Source organism: Doryrhamphus excisus, chromosome 8, assembly GCF_030265055.1.
Source record: "Doryrhamphus excisus isolate RoL2022-K1 chromosome 8, RoL_Dexc_1.0, whole genome shotgun sequence".
NCBI classification, from domain to species: Eukaryota; Metazoa; Chordata; class Actinopteri; order Syngnathiformes; family Syngnathidae; genus Doryrhamphus; species Doryrhamphus excisus.
The window spans coordinates 14,715,247-14,735,045 of record NC_080473.1 but is presented as its reverse complement, the minus strand read 5'-3'; the positions used below and the strand labels follow the sequence as shown (position 1 = coordinate 14,735,045).

Genomic DNA, 19,799 nt, shown 5'->3' with positions numbered 1-19,799 from the left:
TATTACCCAATATAGTAGACATAATAAGCGTATATTAAGACACAAATAACACTTGTGTGCTTGTGTATGTTTGACTAAATATGTTCCCTAAGGAAGCAGACTGTGACTGGCGGACAGGAAGTGATGTTGAAGTTTTACAGTTTTCCGTGGGTCAGAGGCACAACCCGTGCTTTAATTAGGGATTTTTTATTTGGGGTTATGGTGCTCTTGTTGTGAGCTCATTCAAACCTTCAATAAAAGCCTGTTGTTCCAGCTATCAAGTCTGGTATGTGTGTGTTTCACTGAACATTACAGTAACATTACTGCCACCTAGTGTCCTATATTTGTATTTCTGTTAATTTAGACATTTGTATGGTTGAAAATACTTTAGGTAAAAAAAAAATAGATTTTTCAATTTTCTAACTAATAATAGATCATATTAAACCAGAAAACAGCCTGATTTATCTAGTATATTCAATTAACATATTTTTGCAAAATTCTAACCGATAAGTTATGAGGGACGACGGTGTTAGCATTTCCAACCAAGTTCCATTATTCACATAATAAAATGCTAATGCTATACAAACTAATCAACACAGCTTTTGTACACTGGTTTTGTTGTATCCGTTTAAAATTGGCTGTTTTTGTTAATCATTTTTTACCATATAACACAACAAAATCTAAGTCTGGTGTGTGTGTGTGTGTGTGTGTGTGTGTCTCACTGAATATTACAGTAACATTACTGCCACCTAGTGAAGAAAGTGGAATACTACCTATCTTCAACAACTTTTAATGTGTCTTATATTTGTATTTTTGTTAATTTAGACATTTGTATGGTTGAAAATACTTTAGTCCAAAAAAATGTGATTTTTCAATTTTCTAACTAATAATAGACCATATTCAACCAGAAAACAGCCTGATTTATCTAATATATTCAATTAACATATTTTTACAAAATTCCAACAGATAAGTTACAAGGAATGACGGGTTTTAACATTTCCAACCAAGTTCGATTATTCACATAATATTATTATTGTAGGGTTAAAATGCTAATTCTTTACAAACTAATCAACACAGCTTTTGTACACTGGTTTTGTTGTATCCATTTAAAATTGGCTGTTTTTGTTAATCCTTCTTCACCTTAATACAACAAAATCTGGCCAACGACGGCATAAAAATATTGCATGAAGTAGAGAGCGTGATCACAGCCCAACTTATACTGCATATTTTTTTTAGGTTACCATCCAAGATGTCTAATGAAGAAAGCCACAATTGTGTATCACAGTCTACTTGTAATGAAGACATTTTGCTGCTGATCTCATCTACGCTGATTTTTTTTTTCATGTTCATGATAAATCCTGCCTGCAGACATCACAGAAGTGACTGATCCCTTTATTTGTTGTGAAACCACAAGCGTCTACTTGATAGCTTGGCATAATAAATTTGTCTAATTACATATTTTCCAAGTGAATATTACATTTTAGAATATCACCAGATGCATCACATGCTTTGTGTGGTCAAACTTGTTTTTGCATGGTGTGTATCTTTTATTTCATGTAGTATGAGCCAAGATTTTTTAATTTGAATATGAGGCAGTCAATAACGAGTGTAACAAATTATTTTCTTTGTGGGCATATTTTATGGCAATCATGAGATCTTTAAATCTGTCTCCATATACGAGTATAATTCATTTGTCGTCACCATCAAAATCAGTGTGAAAAGATTTGGACTGGCCGTCATAGCAACAAACTGTGGCTGTGCTGCACAAATAAAAGCATAATTTTTGGAACTGGAGAAAATGCTTCACAGTATGAATTGAGCCCACTTTGGTGAAAATGAGTACAACGTTTACACTCACTGGACACTTCATTAGGTACACAAGCAGGTCCTTCTAAGTCAGTGAATCCCAACCACTGTGCTGCGGTGCATTCGTGTGTTGTGAGAGATCAGCAGGTGTGCTGCAGGGAATTATCCAGTGTCACTTATTGGTCCAAAAATTATTATTTATTTACAAAAAACTTTTTTCAAACTACACTGTAAACCCGAATGTTCAAAGTACTAAAATAAATGAAGTTATGCATACTCAAAGTTCTTAAAAAAGTTCTAATAACTTAATTATGTCAGGTTTATTTAACATGTTGTTCCATTTTCAGTACTTTTAACTAATATGTTTTGATTAAATTGAACTATGGCTTTATTAAGTAAGATTAACTTAAAAACATAGTTTACATACAACTTAAGACACTGTAAATCCAAATGCTCAAAATAATTAAGTATAGTTAACTTAATTATTTTTTTTAAATTCTACTTATAAATGTTGCTTGCCAGTTGCATTATCTGTCTTTTCGGTTTATTTAACTTGTAATTTTTGATTAATATGAATATGAAGAATTCATAGTTACTTATAAAAAAAAGTATCGATTAAACATGAATAAATCAAACCAAGAATTAATTAAGAATAAATCCATTGCATCAGCTAGATTAGGTTACACATGCACACCTTCTTCCTATGGAAAGAGTTGAAATACAACAAAAATTAAAAAATGGAGAATGCATGGCAGAGAGAATGCAAAAAAGAAAGCTATTTCTCTCTTCACCCCAAAATTAAAAAAAGTATATCTAATATAAACTCCAATTATTAAAGCTCTGATATACTCAAATATTTGAGTTTATGAACTCATTTTTTTTTTTTTTTGAGTTCTGCTAACTCATTCGGGTTTACAGTGTATGTATTCAGGCGGTCCTTGGTATACAGCAGAGGTCTCAAACACGTGGCCCGCGGGCCAAATGTGGCCCGCAGGACACTAGTTTGAGGCCCCCGCCTTGATATGAAAGTTTAATGTTAGTGCGGCCCGCGCAAGTTTGATATGGATGCTGTATGGTATCATGTACCCAGAAAAAATTATTACGTTTGATTCATGTTCATGTTAAAGGTTAAATAACTGTTAATAGTTATCCTCCCTATCCGTGTGGAAGTGGTAAGTTCTTGGCTATTTAAGTTTTTTTTTTTTCCCCTTTATTTGGGCAAATATGTGAAACATTACAGTGCTTTTCTTACATCAATCAAAATATAACTTTCCATTATTTACATTTGTATTCAACCATCTGATCCCAAGCCCAAAAGGAGTTGAAGTTTAAAGGAAATAACTTGAAGGCTACCGTTTAGGTCGCTAGCTCTCCAGTTTGCGAGTTAGCATGTGTCTCAAGACCCTGCAGTTGCGCAATATGTTGTAAATAAAAAGAGTATAAATGTGACTATAGTCGTGTTTTGTCATGTCTACAGGGCTCTAATAATGCTTTGTTCATTTTAATCTGAAAAAAATCATTTGTCTACCCACCAACTATATGTGGTTTCTTAAGTTTTTATTATTTGCTGTTTTATTATTATTATTATATTTATTTATTTATTACTGATTGATTGATTTTCTTTATTCTTGATTTGTTTATTTATTTTTCATCTTATTTTGTGTAGAAAAATAAAAAGTAAGATATTTGAGAACAGTGGAATGTTTTATCAGAGCTTTTCTTGTAGAAAATTGGAACCAAAGCGAAGTTTTTTAATTTTTTTTGTTTTTAATAAATGCATTTTTTTTTTTTTTGATACTGATTGCCTGATGCGGCCCAGTCTCACCCAGACCCGAGCTCCAGTGGCCCCCAAGTAAATTGAGTTTGAGACCCCTGGTTTACAGTGTTTCGTAGTTATGAAAATTATTAAACATGAGACTCACTCACAGATTGAGTTATTAGGAGTTAATTTATGTGTATGATTCGACTAATTCCGAAACTCGATTGACTACTCAGTCTACGAACGAAGCTAGTACCGAAACCGAGGACCACCACCTGGTGGTTGGGAAACACTATTGTAAGTGACCTGTAAAATGAATAGTAGTATAGTGTACTTTCATAGTACATCTATGAAACGTCCGGTGAGTGTAAAGTACATACTGTATGTGTGTTCTCTGAAATGCTTTCAGGCTCTATCTGAACACACCTTGTTCAAGATGAAGAGTCAGATCTAGTGTACCTGTTTTGACTGCAAAGTTGTCATAGGAAAGCAGCCGTCCCATGATGCAATATGCAGCGAGGTTACATTTGGAAAGTTTGTTAGTAAAAACGTGAGAATCATATAAACGATTCCCCAGTCAACATTTTTAATTCTCTACGTCTTCACTTAAAAAAAATCTACTAAAGAGGCCGAATATGAGTGAATGTGAATGAGTGACTGTACCTGTTCGGGCTGGTTGGCATTGGACAGTGGGATTACCATCCAGATGATGTTGAGGTTGTTGAGAGCAGCGCTGGTGGTGAAGGAGCAAGGCAGGACGGCTGCTTGGCCTCGGGCTACCTGGATACTGCTCTGGGAGACCATCACATCCAGTGCCTGGACGCTCACTGCAAAAAAAAGGAGGAGACCACCATAAGTGACGTTATTCACATTCAAGATGTAAACAACATTTAGTGTGAGTGTGAATGGTTGTTTGACTATATGTGCCCTGTGATTGGCTGGCGACCAGTCCAGGGTGCAGCTGGGATAGGCTCCAGCACCCCTTGTGAGGATAAGCGGTAGAATATGAATGAATTAATGAATTATAATCACTATTAAACTGGATTTTAGCCTAACAAAAATAATAATTATTAACAAAATGATGTTGCAAAATATAAATACAGCAATTTAAAAACAATTCCACAATATCAACAATGAATACAATTATTCCCTCATTCCATTTTTTATTATATTGAGTCGAATACATTAAATAGTACAAAATAACTGAACAAAACCTACAATTTGTTCTATGCAGCCAAAGGTCAAGGTCATGTTTATTTATAAAGCACATTTAAAACAAACGTTATTCACATTCAAGATGTATACAACATTTAGTACACCTGCACAATCTACAAATCCAATACAAGATCTGGATCAATAATCCTGTCTTTACAAAGAAACCTACACAGAAAGAGAGTAGTTTAAATGTATCAATATGATCGTAGAACAACATCATACTGAATGGTGTTGCTATTATGTAACCTAGGTTAAACAAAGTCAGTGTGAACCAGAATAAATTCATTCATTCATTCATTCATTCATTTTCTACCGCTTATCCTCACGAGGGTCGCCTATCCCAGCCGTCTTTGGGCAAGAGGCCGGGTACACCCTGGACTGGTGGCCAGCCAATCACAGGGCACATACGTATAGACAAACAACCATTCACACTCACATTCATACCTATGGAAAATTTGGAGTGGCCAATTAACCTAGCATGTTTTTGGAATGTGGGAGGAAACTGGAGTACCCGGAAAAAAACCCATGCATGCACGGGGAGAACATGCAAACTCCACACAGAGATAGCCGAGGGTGGAATTGAACTCGGGTCTCCTTGCTGTGAGGTCTGCGCGCTAACCACTAGATCGCCGTGCACCCCCCAGAATAAATTGAATGTGTTAAAGCTGAATAGCTGATACAGCTACACACAATAAGCCGCACCAAAAACCTTTTAGATTTAGCAGATTTGGCGACCGGTGCAGGGTGTACCCCGCCTCTCGCCCAAAGACAGCTGGGGTAGGCTCCAGCACCCCTGCGACCCTCGTGAGGAAAAAGTGGTAGAAAATAAATGAATGAATGCACCTATTCCGACTGTATTTCCTTTGATTTGTGTTTCCTGGTCTGTAAAAGTGCCTCCACACTATGAACCATATAAGGAAATCCGCCTCTCTGTGACATCACAAAGGAACATTTTTACCACGCCTTTTGAAACCGAGCGTTTTGATCCATCCCAAACTTTTTTCAGGGTTCACTTCCAAATGCGCAAACCTCATTATCTGAAACTTTGGGATCGTTTAACACAAAAATGCAACATTCTAACTACATTTATAGGTCAGAAAAGTGGAAAAAGCATAATAGGTCCCCTTTTAAATCCAACAGTGCAAAATGTAAAAGTTACTATAGATGTGTTAAGTCATATATACAAATATAAACTGTATTTAGATGGTAGTGAAAAAAAGTGGTTTTCTATGCTATTAACTACAAAAATATTCCATTCAAAGTCAGGTCTGGAACTAATTAACGATGAGAAACAAGGGATTACTTCATGTCGCATACATAATGTCATGAATATATCCCAATTACATGTAGAGTCATGCAATTTAAACGCATTGCTACTTTAAAACAAACATATGATAGCCTTCTGTTTGGCTGACCAAGGTTTTAACAAGAAAGCACAGATCCGGTTCGCTCATCTGGATACAGCAGTTTCCTCGAACAGACTCACAAAGATAAATATGAACACGGGAAACCTATTTCTAGTCTGGCTAAAGACGTTACAGCTTAAACTAAGTTACATGTCCCCCATAAGCATGTATCCATGTCCAAAAGCCTTAATGGGAAATCATCTTATCTAAAGATTGTAAGGGGGGAGGGGGCGATGATGCCACTGATATGATTACAGATAATTGATCATGTCCTGTAAATGATGTCTGATGATGAGAAGGAGAATGTCGGACATGGAGTCAAGCCACATGTAAATGTAAAGCCACTAAATATGGATCTTGGATTGTTTGTATTCATGTCTAAGCCACAATGTTGTCCTCTGAGAGTTATCCCGAGGAAATTCTGACGCTTGAACGCCACTTGTCTATTGTAACCCGTCAGACTTGCTTCTTGCTCTTGTCTGTCCGCAACCTGCCGGACTTCCCACGCTTCCCTTCTGCTGGCAGACACAACATGTCGTACATTCTCACAAGGGAGTGAGGCTAAAGCATCCATCATTGATATAGTCATGAAAAGATCCATATATTATTCAAACCTTTTGACTTAAGACTTTCCACTCAAATGTCAGGCCCCGCTGTGACGCCTTTGCTGCAATCAATGTGTATGCTAGGTAGATAAACAACGGCCTCATTACAGGTAATAAGGTCATATTCCTGGGAACAAAAAATACATATTCCGGTACAAAGTCTTGACCAAGGCAGCCTCCAGAGACTCATAGCATATACACGAAAACAAAACATGCACAGTGACATGTATGTACTTTTAACCATGTGATGTTCCCTGTTACACCCGTAAATGTAATAACGGCCCACAAGCTTTGAATGTAATAATCCCGCAAATTACATTTGCAGGAAATTATTACATATGTGGGAAAGTGAAAATCTGTAAATGTAATAACTTCCCACAAATGTAATATGAGACAAAATAATGATCTTTGTGGTTGTTGTTTGTTCTTTCTTCTTTTAATGAGGGAGAAGTTGTAGATGTCATTTAGAGGATTTTAACAAGATCATTCTTTTTTTTCTTTTTTTGTGGAAAAAATATTATTCAAAGAGTATCATTTGAATACATTAAAGGAATCTTTAATTATTAAATTATAATTTATTTTAAATTAAAAAAATATAGCATAATTGTGATATTGCAATTGTTTTAATAAAATTATTATTAATATTATTATTATTATATTTTATTATTTCTTCCCCATATACACACAAAATCACACATACAATAATATACTGTGACTAAAACACACATGTACGCCCACAAACAAAATGTAATAATTTATGTAATAATTTCCTGTATCAGTATTACGTTTGCAGTGGGCAAATTTTATTACATTTGTGGGAAATGTATTACATTTGCGGGATTATTACATTTAACGCTGCAGATTTGTATTACGTTTGTGGGCAGTTATTACGTTTGCGGGTGTAACATTCCCTAACAAATTAACATCCCATAGTATACTTTTTTGGTATAATTCTCCATGACATAACTTAACCACAACATACCCCGGAAACTTATTTTGTAAATGACTCAAACCCTCTGATAAGCTGAGGCAATAGGCAGAAAAAAAGCCTCTGGACAATGTCAATCAAAGTAGTTGGAGTTGATTCAATGTATGCCACCTGTATAACCTCTTCGGTAGCCTTTGAGGACAAATCGAACACTCACAGAGAGTCCAACGACTCTGCAGTATTACTTGGCATTGCCTCATGAGTGAGTGAGCTGCCAGATCGTCTGCTCTTGACTCGAAGGATGTGTTCACACTACGGGTCACTTCTAATGTTTTTTCTTATATGTGACCTGTATCTGAAATTATAAGGGTTTTTTTCAAATGAAAAAACAAAAACAGACGCAGACCTTGAAAGAGACGTCATGGCAAGTTGTCTGTGAACTGCCGTAGTCAAAATTTTTGCCCCCTTTCTTCCTAAGCTTCAACACGGAATCATTTGATTAAGAAAATATTGATTGGTGTTGCACAAAATACCCGTTACCTCAATATACTTCAGTTTTTAAAATGACTCAACAAATTGCTATGGTTTGAAATACTGCACACGATGACACATTAGGTGTATTGAATGGGTACCGTCCATACCAGCCTGAATTTGACCCAGTATAGGATGGGAAATTAAAAAAAAAATTTAAATTTAATTTTTTTTTTCAATTTTAAATTTTAAAAAAAAAAATTACAATTTAAAAAATTGAAAAAAATATTGCACATCACCCTGCAGACATTTTTGATCCCGTAAACACACAGAATGTCACATGGTTGTGACGTTGTGCTTTTCAGTTGTGGTGTCGACCACATATCATTTACCAAGTTGCTGAGCTCGGCATCTTTCATTATCTCCCTTTCCGGTAATTGTCAGCTTTTGATAGAAACTTGTATTATTTCTTGTGTCTTTGACTATTTTGGAAAAGCGCCGATATCAGCGGTTGTCTCCATTTCTACAATTATATAACTGTTGGTATCATCAAACAGTAAACCCATTGCACTGGTGTTACTTTCTGTCTACTGTGATAAGATGCTGTATTCAGTGTGACATTAGGAAACCATCATCCAACCAATGACATTAACATCATATTTATATGTACAGTTGGCCAGTTGGTACAGTTCTGAGTTTTAGAACTCAATTTCAGTGGATGAATTTGAATTGACTCCAGGAAGTAGGAAGTAGAATACAATAAACAAAGAGGATAGTTTCGGTAGCATGTGATGTTTAAAGCGGCGATCCCTGCGGTGATCCCATAGGCGGCATTAGAGTTGCACAATATGGTGTAAACAAAGAATAACAGGAGCGTAAAGGTCATTAAAGGCATATTATTTTATGTCTACGGGGCTAACATCATGATACAAATTTAATTTAGAAAGTCATCAACAGATTTTCTATGTGCTAGGTATGAAAATATGACACTTATTGACTCCTACTTCGCAGGAATTGACTTATCGTGGTTGGGCCTCAAATCAATTAAGTATGATAAACACGCAAAAGCGGAAACATGAAGTGGTGAGGGACGACTGTGTAGCTACGGAAGTATCAATATTACGCGCTAACGATGGATCTGCGCGATCGATCGATAGCGCTGCGCCCTGAGATGGATCCATCGTTAGCGCACAAATCGATCGATTTCTGCGCTAGGGATTAGGATTAGAGTTACGGTTAGGGTTAGGGGTTAGGGGTTAGGGTTAGGGTTAGGGATTAGGGATTAGGGTTAGGGGTTAGGGGTTAGGATTAGGATTAGGATTAGGGTTAGGGGTTAGGGGTTACGGTTAGGGTTAGGGTTAGGGGTAGGGGTTAGGGTTAGGGATTAGGGTTAGGGTTAGGGTTAGGTTTAGGGTTAGGGGTTACGGTTAGGGGTTACGGTTAGGGGTTAAGGTTAGGGTTAGGGGTTACGGTTAGGGGTTAGGGATTAGGGTTAGGGATTAGGGTTAGGGGTTACGGTTAGGGTTAGGGGTTACGGTTAGGGTTAGGGGTTAGGGGTTAAAGGTTAGGGTTAGGGGTTACCGTTAGGGTTAGGGGTTACGGTTAGGGGTCAGGGGTTAAGGTTAGGGTTAGGGGCTAAAGGTTAGGGTTAGGGGTTACGGTTAGGTTTAGGGGTTACGGTTAGGGCGCAATATACCATCGATAGTGAGCGCATAAATCTATCGATTTGTGAACGATGGATCCATTTCAGGCGCACCGCTATCGATCGATCGCGCAGATCCATCGTTAACATCAATAAACTGGTCATCAGAAAGGAGTCGCAGCTTATGATAGAAAATGTAATTATGTGTGAAAGTCAAAAGTGAGTTGAAGACAGAGAAAATATCAAAGAAGTAGGGAAACTTGTACAGTATTTCCGTGGAGGCCAGATTGAAAAGACCACTTCAGGCGATGCTAGCAGTGCTTGAGCAGTGAAGGGACAATCATCAGTGAGGATCTGTTATAATGTTCTTCTTCTTCTGGAGGCAAGTGTCAAAACTACTGTTGATTAATGCAAAAGCCTGCACCTCAGAGAGAGGCTAAAGTGTGCAACGACGAGGGAAATGTGAGAAGATCCCGATCCCATTTGCATTCTGTAATTTTGGTCAGAAAATCAGGACATATATTTAATGATGTTTCAAAGACATCAAATGCCCCCCCATGTAGTGATGTGATGAGCCTCAGGCACAGCACTGGTAGGGCTGTCAAACACACACTGAGCTGGTTCACCGTGGGGGGTAAAATAGGTGGAAGTCACCCAATGTGGACCAAATATTCAGGTTCTGTGTTTTTGTACTCCAAGTTATGTTATTATGTATAACAATCATATTTACATATTTTCCATTAATACACACAGCTAGGAGACCGGAGTTCAACTCCACCCTCGGGCATCTCTGTGTGGAGTTTGCATGTTCTCCCCATGCATGAGTGGGTTTTCTCCGGGTACTCCGGTTTCCTCCCACATTCCAAAAGCATGCTAGGTTAATTGGCTAGGTTAATTCTCCAAATTATTTCCTAGCTAGACTTTTGAGTGTTAAGCTGCTGTGTGATGAGTTTTGCGTTCGTTGGAAGACGACACTGTGATGCAGACTGTTCTATTGGTCAATGACATCCTGCCATTTTCCAACGGCTTAACATTGTAGACATCGAGTGGTTAGCGCGCAGACCTCAAAGCTAAGAGACCCAGGTTCAATTCCACCCTCGGACATCACTGTGTGGAGTTTGCATGTTCTCCCTGTGCATGCGTGGGTTTTCTCCGGGTACTCCGGTTTCCTCCCACATTCCAAAAACATATTAGGTTAATTGGTGACTCCAAATTGTCCAAATTCTCCAAATTATTTCCTAGCTAGCCTTTTGAGTGTTAAGCTGCTGTGTGATAAGTTTTGCGTTCGTTGGAAGACGACACTGTGATGCAGACTGTTCTATTGGTCAATGACATCCTGCCATTTCCAACGAGTAAACATTGTAGACATCGAGTGGTTAGCGCGCAGACCTCACAGCTAGGAGACCCAGGTTCAATTCCACCCTCGGTCATTTCTGTGTGGAGTTTGCATGTTCTCCCCGTGCATGCGTGGGTTTTCTCCGGGTACTCCGGTTTCTTCCCACATTCCAAAAACATGCTCGGTTAATTGGCGACTCCAAATTGTCCATAGGTATGAATGTGAGTGTGAATGGTTGTTTGTCTATATGTGCCGTGTGATTGGCTGACCAGTACTGGATGTACCCCGCCTCTCGCCCGAAGACAGCTGGGATAGGCTCCAGCACCCCTGCTACCCTCGTGAAGATAAGCAGTAAAAAACTAATGAATGAATGCTTTCCTGTGTTTATTAGTGTATATTATATTAGTGTGAGCGTGAAACCTCCATAGTAGCGTGAGGAAATGAGTCATAGAGTGATGACAGACAGAGCGCAAAAACTCATGTATCCCCTGCCGGAGGCCTGACAGTTGGCCGTGCTGATCCCATTTCAAGTTTAATCTGTGCCTTTTTTCGAATCTTTGGACTGAAATGGCAAACGGTTTTAGTTTCTATCGTGAGTGAAATCATTGAACATTCATTAGGCAAATGCATACACGTCTACAAATAGACGCTTTAAGAGACATCTGCGGCAGCACACAACCAAAGCGCTGCATCCCAGGTGGTTGTTGGCGCGTTGCGTTCGTGTACGGACCCCCGTGCTGTTGTCGCTACCTGTGATATAATACATCATGCAAACCAACAGGCAAGCGAGGAAGTCTGTGTGAAACTCAGGTGGTGAACCCAGCTGTTTGACGGCAAGTCATTAAACACGAAACATTGCTGAGATCCCAAAGCAACTTGCTTTCCATACCCGTCTAATCTTTAGCGACTGAATTCCATTATAATAATAAAAAGTTAGTAACTGATTGTGTGGATTGAGTACAGCCCTTTAATGCCAAGCACATAACAATGCCTCTCATTTATTTACTCTGCATTCTGATATACAGTATACTGTTGTGTTATGTTAAATTATGTACTTTATATCCATTTTAACAGTCGTGTGGGCACATGCCTAGAGGCTTTAAAGATGAAACAGCACTCCAAACCAATTCTTTGTGCAGCACGATAGTCTGCAGAGTGAATTTACAGCACAGAAGCTGTGCTCACAAGGTGGAATTTTTGGGGGGAGATATTTTTCTGAGCCTGAATACACCTTAGTCTCCGCATCACTTTGAAATTGTGAGGAAATGTATCAATTTGAGTGTAATTGCAATGTTTTTTGAGGGCTTTGCTATCGCCATTTATGCATACATATATAGGCACATATAGACAAACAACCATTCACACTCACATTCATACCTATGGACAATTTGGAGTCGCCGATTAACCTAGCATGTTTTTGGAATGTGGGAGGAAACCGGAGTACCCGGAGAAAACCCACGCATGCACGGGGAGAACATGCAAACTCCACACAGAGATGGCCGAGGGTGGAATTGAACCCTGGTCTCCTCGCTGCGAGGTCACGTAATAACATGATATACTAAATGACATACAGCGTTTTATTTGGTGGTGCTCTGACACGTCACATTAGATGAGCATCAGCACATCCAGACTTGACTCCTCGTGAGACTTAAGTTGTCCTGTTTAAGACAGCTAAAAGCTGACCACTTAGATTTAATGTTAGTCAAGTATGCATGAACAACTCTACTGTCCAAAACTTGCAGACCTTGCAAAACAGTGAGTACAACCATTGGCTAGCAAGCACACAGTACAAATACAAGAAATATTTTTCACAGGATTCTTTACTACAAAGGCATTTTTGTGACGACAACGATGGATAATTAACATGAAATTATTGTCCTCAACCGGGTAAAGTGAGTGAGCTGAAGGTTAAAGTAGGTCACCGCCCTCGTGCACGGATAAGCCCGGGCACTGGAAGAATACTGATAAAGCAGCGAACAGATGGCTCAGCACATGTAGCCCCGGACGCAACTACCACAACGCATACACACAATGTTCAAAAACATAGTAGCACCAAGCAGCAACTTCTGTGGCGTACACTAATCACACTATTCATCCCAAATCTAAACACAGTTCACTTAGTCCCGATTATATGCATCATAAAACAACATGCTGCTTTACAAAGATAACAACAAGACCGGAATTTTACCAAATTTTCACGTAGACGTGCGGAGTGTGTGTGGAGTAATTCCTTTTTCTGGCAGACTTGTATGTTTGAGGAACCTGTCACAATGTCTGCATATAAATCTAACTTCCTGGCGAGCGTACAGATCTGCCAGTAAGATGACATGATTGGCAAGAGGCTCTGATTTGATCTTTGGCAGCTGTAATCCTGAAGTCCCTTTTAACTGGGTGACAAGCCCCTGTTTCTACAAGTACGGCGCAAAAGAGCAATCTAAACATTGCCTGTTTGGTTTTCAGGTACGGTTAAAAGAAATTAAAAATAATGGACCAAAAAATGGACCAATCAGAATCGTTTATTTAGGAGACCAGGGTTCAATTACCACCCTCGGCCATCTCTGTGTGGAGTTTGCATGTTCTCCCTGTGCATGCGTGGGTTTTCTCCGGGTACTATGGTTTCCTCCCACATTCCAAAAACATGCTAGGTTAATTGGCCACTCCAAATTGTGTGAGTGTGAATGGTTGTTTGTCTATATGTGCCCTGTGATTGGCTGGCGACCAGTCCAGGGTGTACCCCGCCTCTCGCCCGAAGACAGCTGGGATAGGCTCCAGCACCCCCGCGACCCTCGTGAGGAAAATGAATGTAGTGCCCTGAAGCGTAATTCTTATTTAGGATCTTATTCAAATGAATGTGTCATGAGTGTGTATGACAAATGTACCTTGGATGAATGAACTGAAACTATAAGTGTTAAACGACTTTCTAAGCATCCGAGCTGTCTGCAGGTAACGACACAGTCCTTACACTCTCTTCGCCGTCTGCACGAACATGTTAACCTAAATGCAGTCTAAGCTTCTAGCCAGTGCAAGCAGATAATACTCGAGGACTATTTCTGGAACCGGCATTTAACCCGAGGTGACCTTGTCTGCCCGCCTTCTGCTAATTGTCTAGTCGGCACAAATTGCTATTAGACTTGTAAATTGACACTTTCTCCACTTTCCGGTTTGTATGTAATGTCTTCTGAGCCTCTGTTTTTACAGAAGTGCTCCAAAATGTAATTAAAGCAACGGGTGACTGGACCAATACGAATGTAACAATTTATCTTCTGTTTGAGTCCCTGTGTGGCTCACCTTCACTATCAACCCCCGCTCAGCTCACTCAAAGCAAGTGGAGTGAATTATCACAGGAAAGGCAGGCATGCTGGAAAGCGTATATTTTAAATTGGTTTAATTTGAGGAGCTTTTGTGTTGGAGGTTCATCACATGCTGTGTCTCGCTCGCAGTCAAACCGAGTGGATCTCGAAATACTGAATAGCTGACTGGGAGTTGAAGTTGGGTTCTCACTTCTTTTTAAAAAGAGTTTTGCTATGAGCGATGTTCTTTGTTGCAGTGCTCCTGCTTCACATCAGCATTGTTGTGCTTGTCTGATTTCCGATGGGAATGAAGTAACAGTAGCCTCGGATTGTAGGCCTGAGGCTCACAGTGCCTGCGCTTCACATAAAATGAATGCATCCAATAATTGTTTCAGGGTAGATACTGGACATGGGGTAGACTTGGCTTAGCTGGAGTTCCTGATTTTGACTCCGGTTCCGAACAATTTTCAATTCCTATGCTTTTAAAAATAAGCGTCATAAATATTTGCATGGTTTAAATCAGGGGTCTCAAACTCAATTTACCTGGGGGCCACTGGAGCTAGGGTCTGGGCAAGGCTGGGCCGCATCAGGTTTTCCAACAAAAAAAAATTGCATTTATTAAAAACGGAAAAATATACAAACTTTTTCAGTGCTTTGGTTACGATTTTCTACAATAAAAGCTCTGATAAAACATTCCACTGTTCTCAAATATCTTACTTTTTATTTTTCTGCACAAAATAAGATGAAAAATAAATAAACAAATCAAGAATAAATGCCCTGTGATTGGCTGGCGACCAGTCCAGGGTGTACCCCGCCTCATGCCCGAAGACAGCTGGGATAGGCTCCAGCACTCCCCGTGACCCTCATGAGGAAAAGCGGTAGAAAATGAATGAATGAATGAATCAAGAATAAAGAAAATCAATCAATCAGTAATAAATAAATATAATAATAATAAAACGGCAAATAATAAAAACTTAAGAAACCACATATAGTTGGTGGGTAGACATTATTTTTTTCAGATTAAAATTCACAAAGCATTATTAGAGCCCTGTAGACATGACAAAACACGACTATAGTCACATTTATACTCTTTTTATTTACAACATATTGCGCAACTGCAGGGTCTTGAGACACATGCTAACTCGCAAACTAGAGAGCTAGCGACCTAAACGGTAGCCTTCAAGTTATTTCCTTTAAACTTAAATAGCCAAAAACCTACCACTTCCACACGGATAGGGAGGATAACTATTAACAGTTATTTAACCTTTAACATGAACATTAATCAAACGTAATAATTTTTTCTGGGTACATGATACCATACAGCATCCATATCAAACTTGCGCGGGCCACACTAACATTAAACTTTCATATCAAGGCGGGGGCCTCAAACTAGTGTCCTGCGGGCCACATTTGGCCCGCGGGCCGCATGTTTGAGACCCCTGGTTTAAATGAAGGAGATAACTAGAATCATTGTTGGATGAAATGTCTGAACTTCTTCGAGAATCGTTTAATGATATTAACTTATTTAATAAACTCCACTGTGCGGGTTATTGTGGGTAGCTGCTCTATTGGAGTCCACAATACAACTTTTAAACATGGCCAATCAAACAACTTAATTTGTCTATGAAAGGTACACAGGCTAATATTATCACGTACCACTAGTATACTTTTTTTTTGCTGCCTCAAGGTTGATGTTTTTGTTATGGGTAAACCAGATGTAGCCAACAGAGCTCTTATTTTGAAGGTCAAAATGTTGAGAAGGAGACTGTCCCTAAACGAGGCTAACTGTTTACATGAATAAACTTTATTTACACACCCTGAGATTCTCAGTTACACTGGCATGAGACGGTCATCGTATATTGTTTGACTTCCCTGATTGTGACTGCTTCAAGGAAGTCCGACGTAGCGCACCAAAGACAATGTATTCTCGTTATTTCCACACCATCAATCCAGAAGTGGTAAATCATGTTGGACCCTCCTTTGCATGATAATAACTTGCAAATGATCCAATGAGTCAGCCACTCTCTTTTTAATGGTGGTAAACCAAAGTTTTTAACCGATTCTTCTTTGTTGGTGTTCGTTGGTATTTGTGAAGTTAGCGTCAAAACTAGGAACTAAAATTAAAAAATGTCAACAATTCCGCGAGAAATCCCAATGTTAGTCCCGGTTCCTAGCGATGCTCGAGACTGGATGCCCAACCCTAGTTCTAAGACAATATACTGTATTGGTTTGCTTTGCTGACTCTTACAAATCACCATAAAAATCACCAAAAAAACATGTGCCATACAAGTAAGAATATGTTATATACTCTGTGTTATACTTACTTAAAATGTCTAATTATAGCAGTTATTTTATTTGTTATGGACTTTCACATGTATAGTAGCACTTTTCTACTGGCAACTGAGGGTTAAGTATACTGGCTTCAAACTGGCTTCAATAACTACATGTCAATAGACAATGGCTTAGTTTTGAGTAAAAGTACAGTAGATAGTGCCATGGTTCCACATAAAGGGCATTACTTTTGTTTTTGTGAGTATATACTTACAGTATATACATGTGTTTTGTATGAAAACCAGGGTGTCCACAAAGTGTGACCCCAAAAAAAAACATTGCAGCAAAAGGTAAACACACTGTAAAGAAAAATACTGAAATGAAAAAGTGTTTTTTTTAGCCTTTTAACAAAGTTAAAAACATACATAAAAATATCAGTGGCCCGAGGCGTTCTTTGATTTTTCTGTATGCAGCCGGCGGTAAAAAAAAAGTTTGGATACCCGTGGGTTCAAATTAGCAACACCTGATGTCGATATGGCAATGTCAGTGTATATCATGATATGACATCACGTGTCATGACAAAACACTCACCCTCAGCTTTTTTTTGTGCAATAAAATAAGTTACATTGTGGTGTTTTTTTTTTTTTAGCTTGTTAGCAAGCCATCTGTCCAGATCAGTCAGAAAAAGTAAAAGTGCTGACAGAAGCAGGGCGCCTGCACCCTTCTTCTGACAGCAGGATATCATTCAGTCAGACAGGAATTGTGCACAGTGTGTGCAGTTCAGGGACCCAAAAAGCCAAGACTTGGGTCAGTCCTGTAACTTTCAGCATCTCTGACATATATATCCGCAATAACCTTTTGGTGAGTCTGTCTTTCAATCTTGCCCCCAAATTTCTCTTTCAGGGGTTGCCATCTGACTTCCCTTCCAGAAGAGTAAAAACATTTATTCACTGTATGCATGATCTGTCTTGTCATGTATATTTAAACTATATTTAAAATGACTGAGAAGTCAGTGACTTGGCTTCACCAGCTGTCACACTCACATTTACACACACACACACACACACACACACACACACTTTTTCACCAAACTTTGTTGGCCCTTGTGACACCGAAGCTTGCAAGCCTCTCTTGTGGACAGCTGCTTCGTGCTGACTCGGCAATGACAGGCGACCGGCTGAGTGATGGATGTAATTATTTGGAGAAGAACCAGCAAACACTATTGATTACCTGCAAAAGCCATTTTTCATTCATTCATTTGGTGTTTGTTTCTGCCTCCATCCATCACATGTATTTGTATTCCATATCTGTAATAATGCATTACGAATTTAAAAAAAGAAAAATCCCATTTTGATATGTTCCTATGAAAGATGGTTTAGCTTTATTCATTACAGGACGGCTCTAGATTGAGTAAGGTTCATATCATTTTATTATGTTATGATTTTTTACTAATGCTGCTAACTTCAAAATGATAATTTAGAACAGGGGTCTCAAACATGCGGCCCGCGGGCCAAATGTGGCCCGCACGACACTAGTTTGAGGCCCCCGCCTTGATATGAAAGTTTAATGTTAGTGCGGCCCGCGCAAGTTTGATATGGATGCTGTATGGTATCATGTACCCAGAAAAAATTATTAGGTTTGATTAATGTTCATGTTAAAGGTTAAATAACTGTTAACAGTTATCCTCCCTATCCGTGTGGAAAGTTTTTGGCTATTTAAGTTGAAAGGAAATAACTTGAAGGCTACCGTTGAGGTCGCTAGCTCTCTAGTTTGCGAGTTAGCATGTGTCTCAAGACCCTGCAGTTGCGCAATATGTTGTAAATAAAAAGAGTATAAATGTGACTATAGTCGTGTTTTGTCATGTCTACAGGGCTCTAATAATGCTTTGTTCATTTTAATCTGAAAAAAATCATTTGTCTACCCACCAACTATATGTGGTTTCTTAAGTTTTTATTATTTGACGTTTTATTATTATTATTATTATTATTATTATTATTATATTTATTTATTTATTACTGATTGAGTGATTTTCTTTATTCTTGATTTGTTTATTTATTTTTCATCTTATTTTCTGTAGAAAAATAAAAAGTAAGATTTTTGAGAACAGTGGAATGTTTTATCAGAGCTTTTCTTGTAGAAAATTGGAACCAAAGCAAAGTTGTTTTAATTTTTTTGTTTTTAATAAATGCTTTTTAATAAAAAGGTTTTTTTTTGGAAAACCTGATGCGGCCCAGTCTCACCCAGACCCGAGCTCCAGTGGCCCCCAAGTAAATTGAGTTGGAGACCCCTGATTTACAACATACACACACACATATAAAGTGCAATAACAAGGCAGGCAACATAAAAGCACATGATCAAAAACGACTCTCAACTGTAAATAATCATCTTCAAAACATTTGAGTCCAATTTAAGTTACCTCGCTTTCGACCGGATTGCTTTGAAGCCAGCAATTTGAAATACTGGCCGTCGACATGGTGATGTTTTGTGCCTTCCTGTGCTTTGCAGCGTTTGACTGAGGTCAAGTGCTGGCTCAGCAAAAACTGGGAACATGCTGGCTTTTTCATTCTGAAGTCTGCTCAAATTTGCATTTGATTTCATTCAGAAGGAATGAAAAGAGAAACTTTACTGCCCAGAACACACATCTCCGTTATTCTTATACTATTCAGCAAAAAATAGCTTGGAGGGGGAAAGTGGTAAAATGCTGAGACAGTGCTGTAAAAGCAATTGGGGGTTGTTCTCCAACTTAAAACAAAACAAGGCAGCAAAGTGAATAGGACCTGATCACCAGTCGGTGGATGTAAACGGCTTATCAGTGAATTTATACAGGACAGGGGTGTCCAAACTGCAGTCCAGGGATCATTTGTGGCATATTGTAAAAGTATGACTTCACAAGAATACCTTAAAAAATAACGAACAACAACAGAACTGGAAACTATGCAGTCATTTTACAAAAATAAAGTCAAAATACTATCAGAGAAAAGTTGCAATTGAAAAAGAAAAAAGTAAAATTTTATGAGAATAGCGTAATTTTAGTGACTGAATTGACTTATACTGTATAGTTTAAAGGGATACTTCGGATTTTTAGACATGA

The 19,799-nt window shown here is 38.6% G+C and overlaps 1 protein-coding gene across 2 annotated transcripts in view; it reads right to left on the bottom strand.

Moving 5' to 3' along the window:
* Nucleotides 1-19,799, bottom strand: part of igsf11 (immunoglobulin superfamily member 11) — a 125,087-nt gene that overhangs the window by 19,508 nt on the left and 85,780 nt on the right. Inside the window, exon 3 of one of the 2 annotated variants that reach the window (XM_058080758.1) lies at nucleotides 4,208-4,371. In XM_058080758.1, coding sequence (XP_057936741.1) covers nucleotides 4,208-4,371 — 164 coding nt within the window. Of the gene's footprint in view, nucleotides 1-4,003; nucleotides 4,372-19,799 lie in introns of those variants that run through there. The other variant, XM_058080759.1, reaches the window with a different exon arrangement.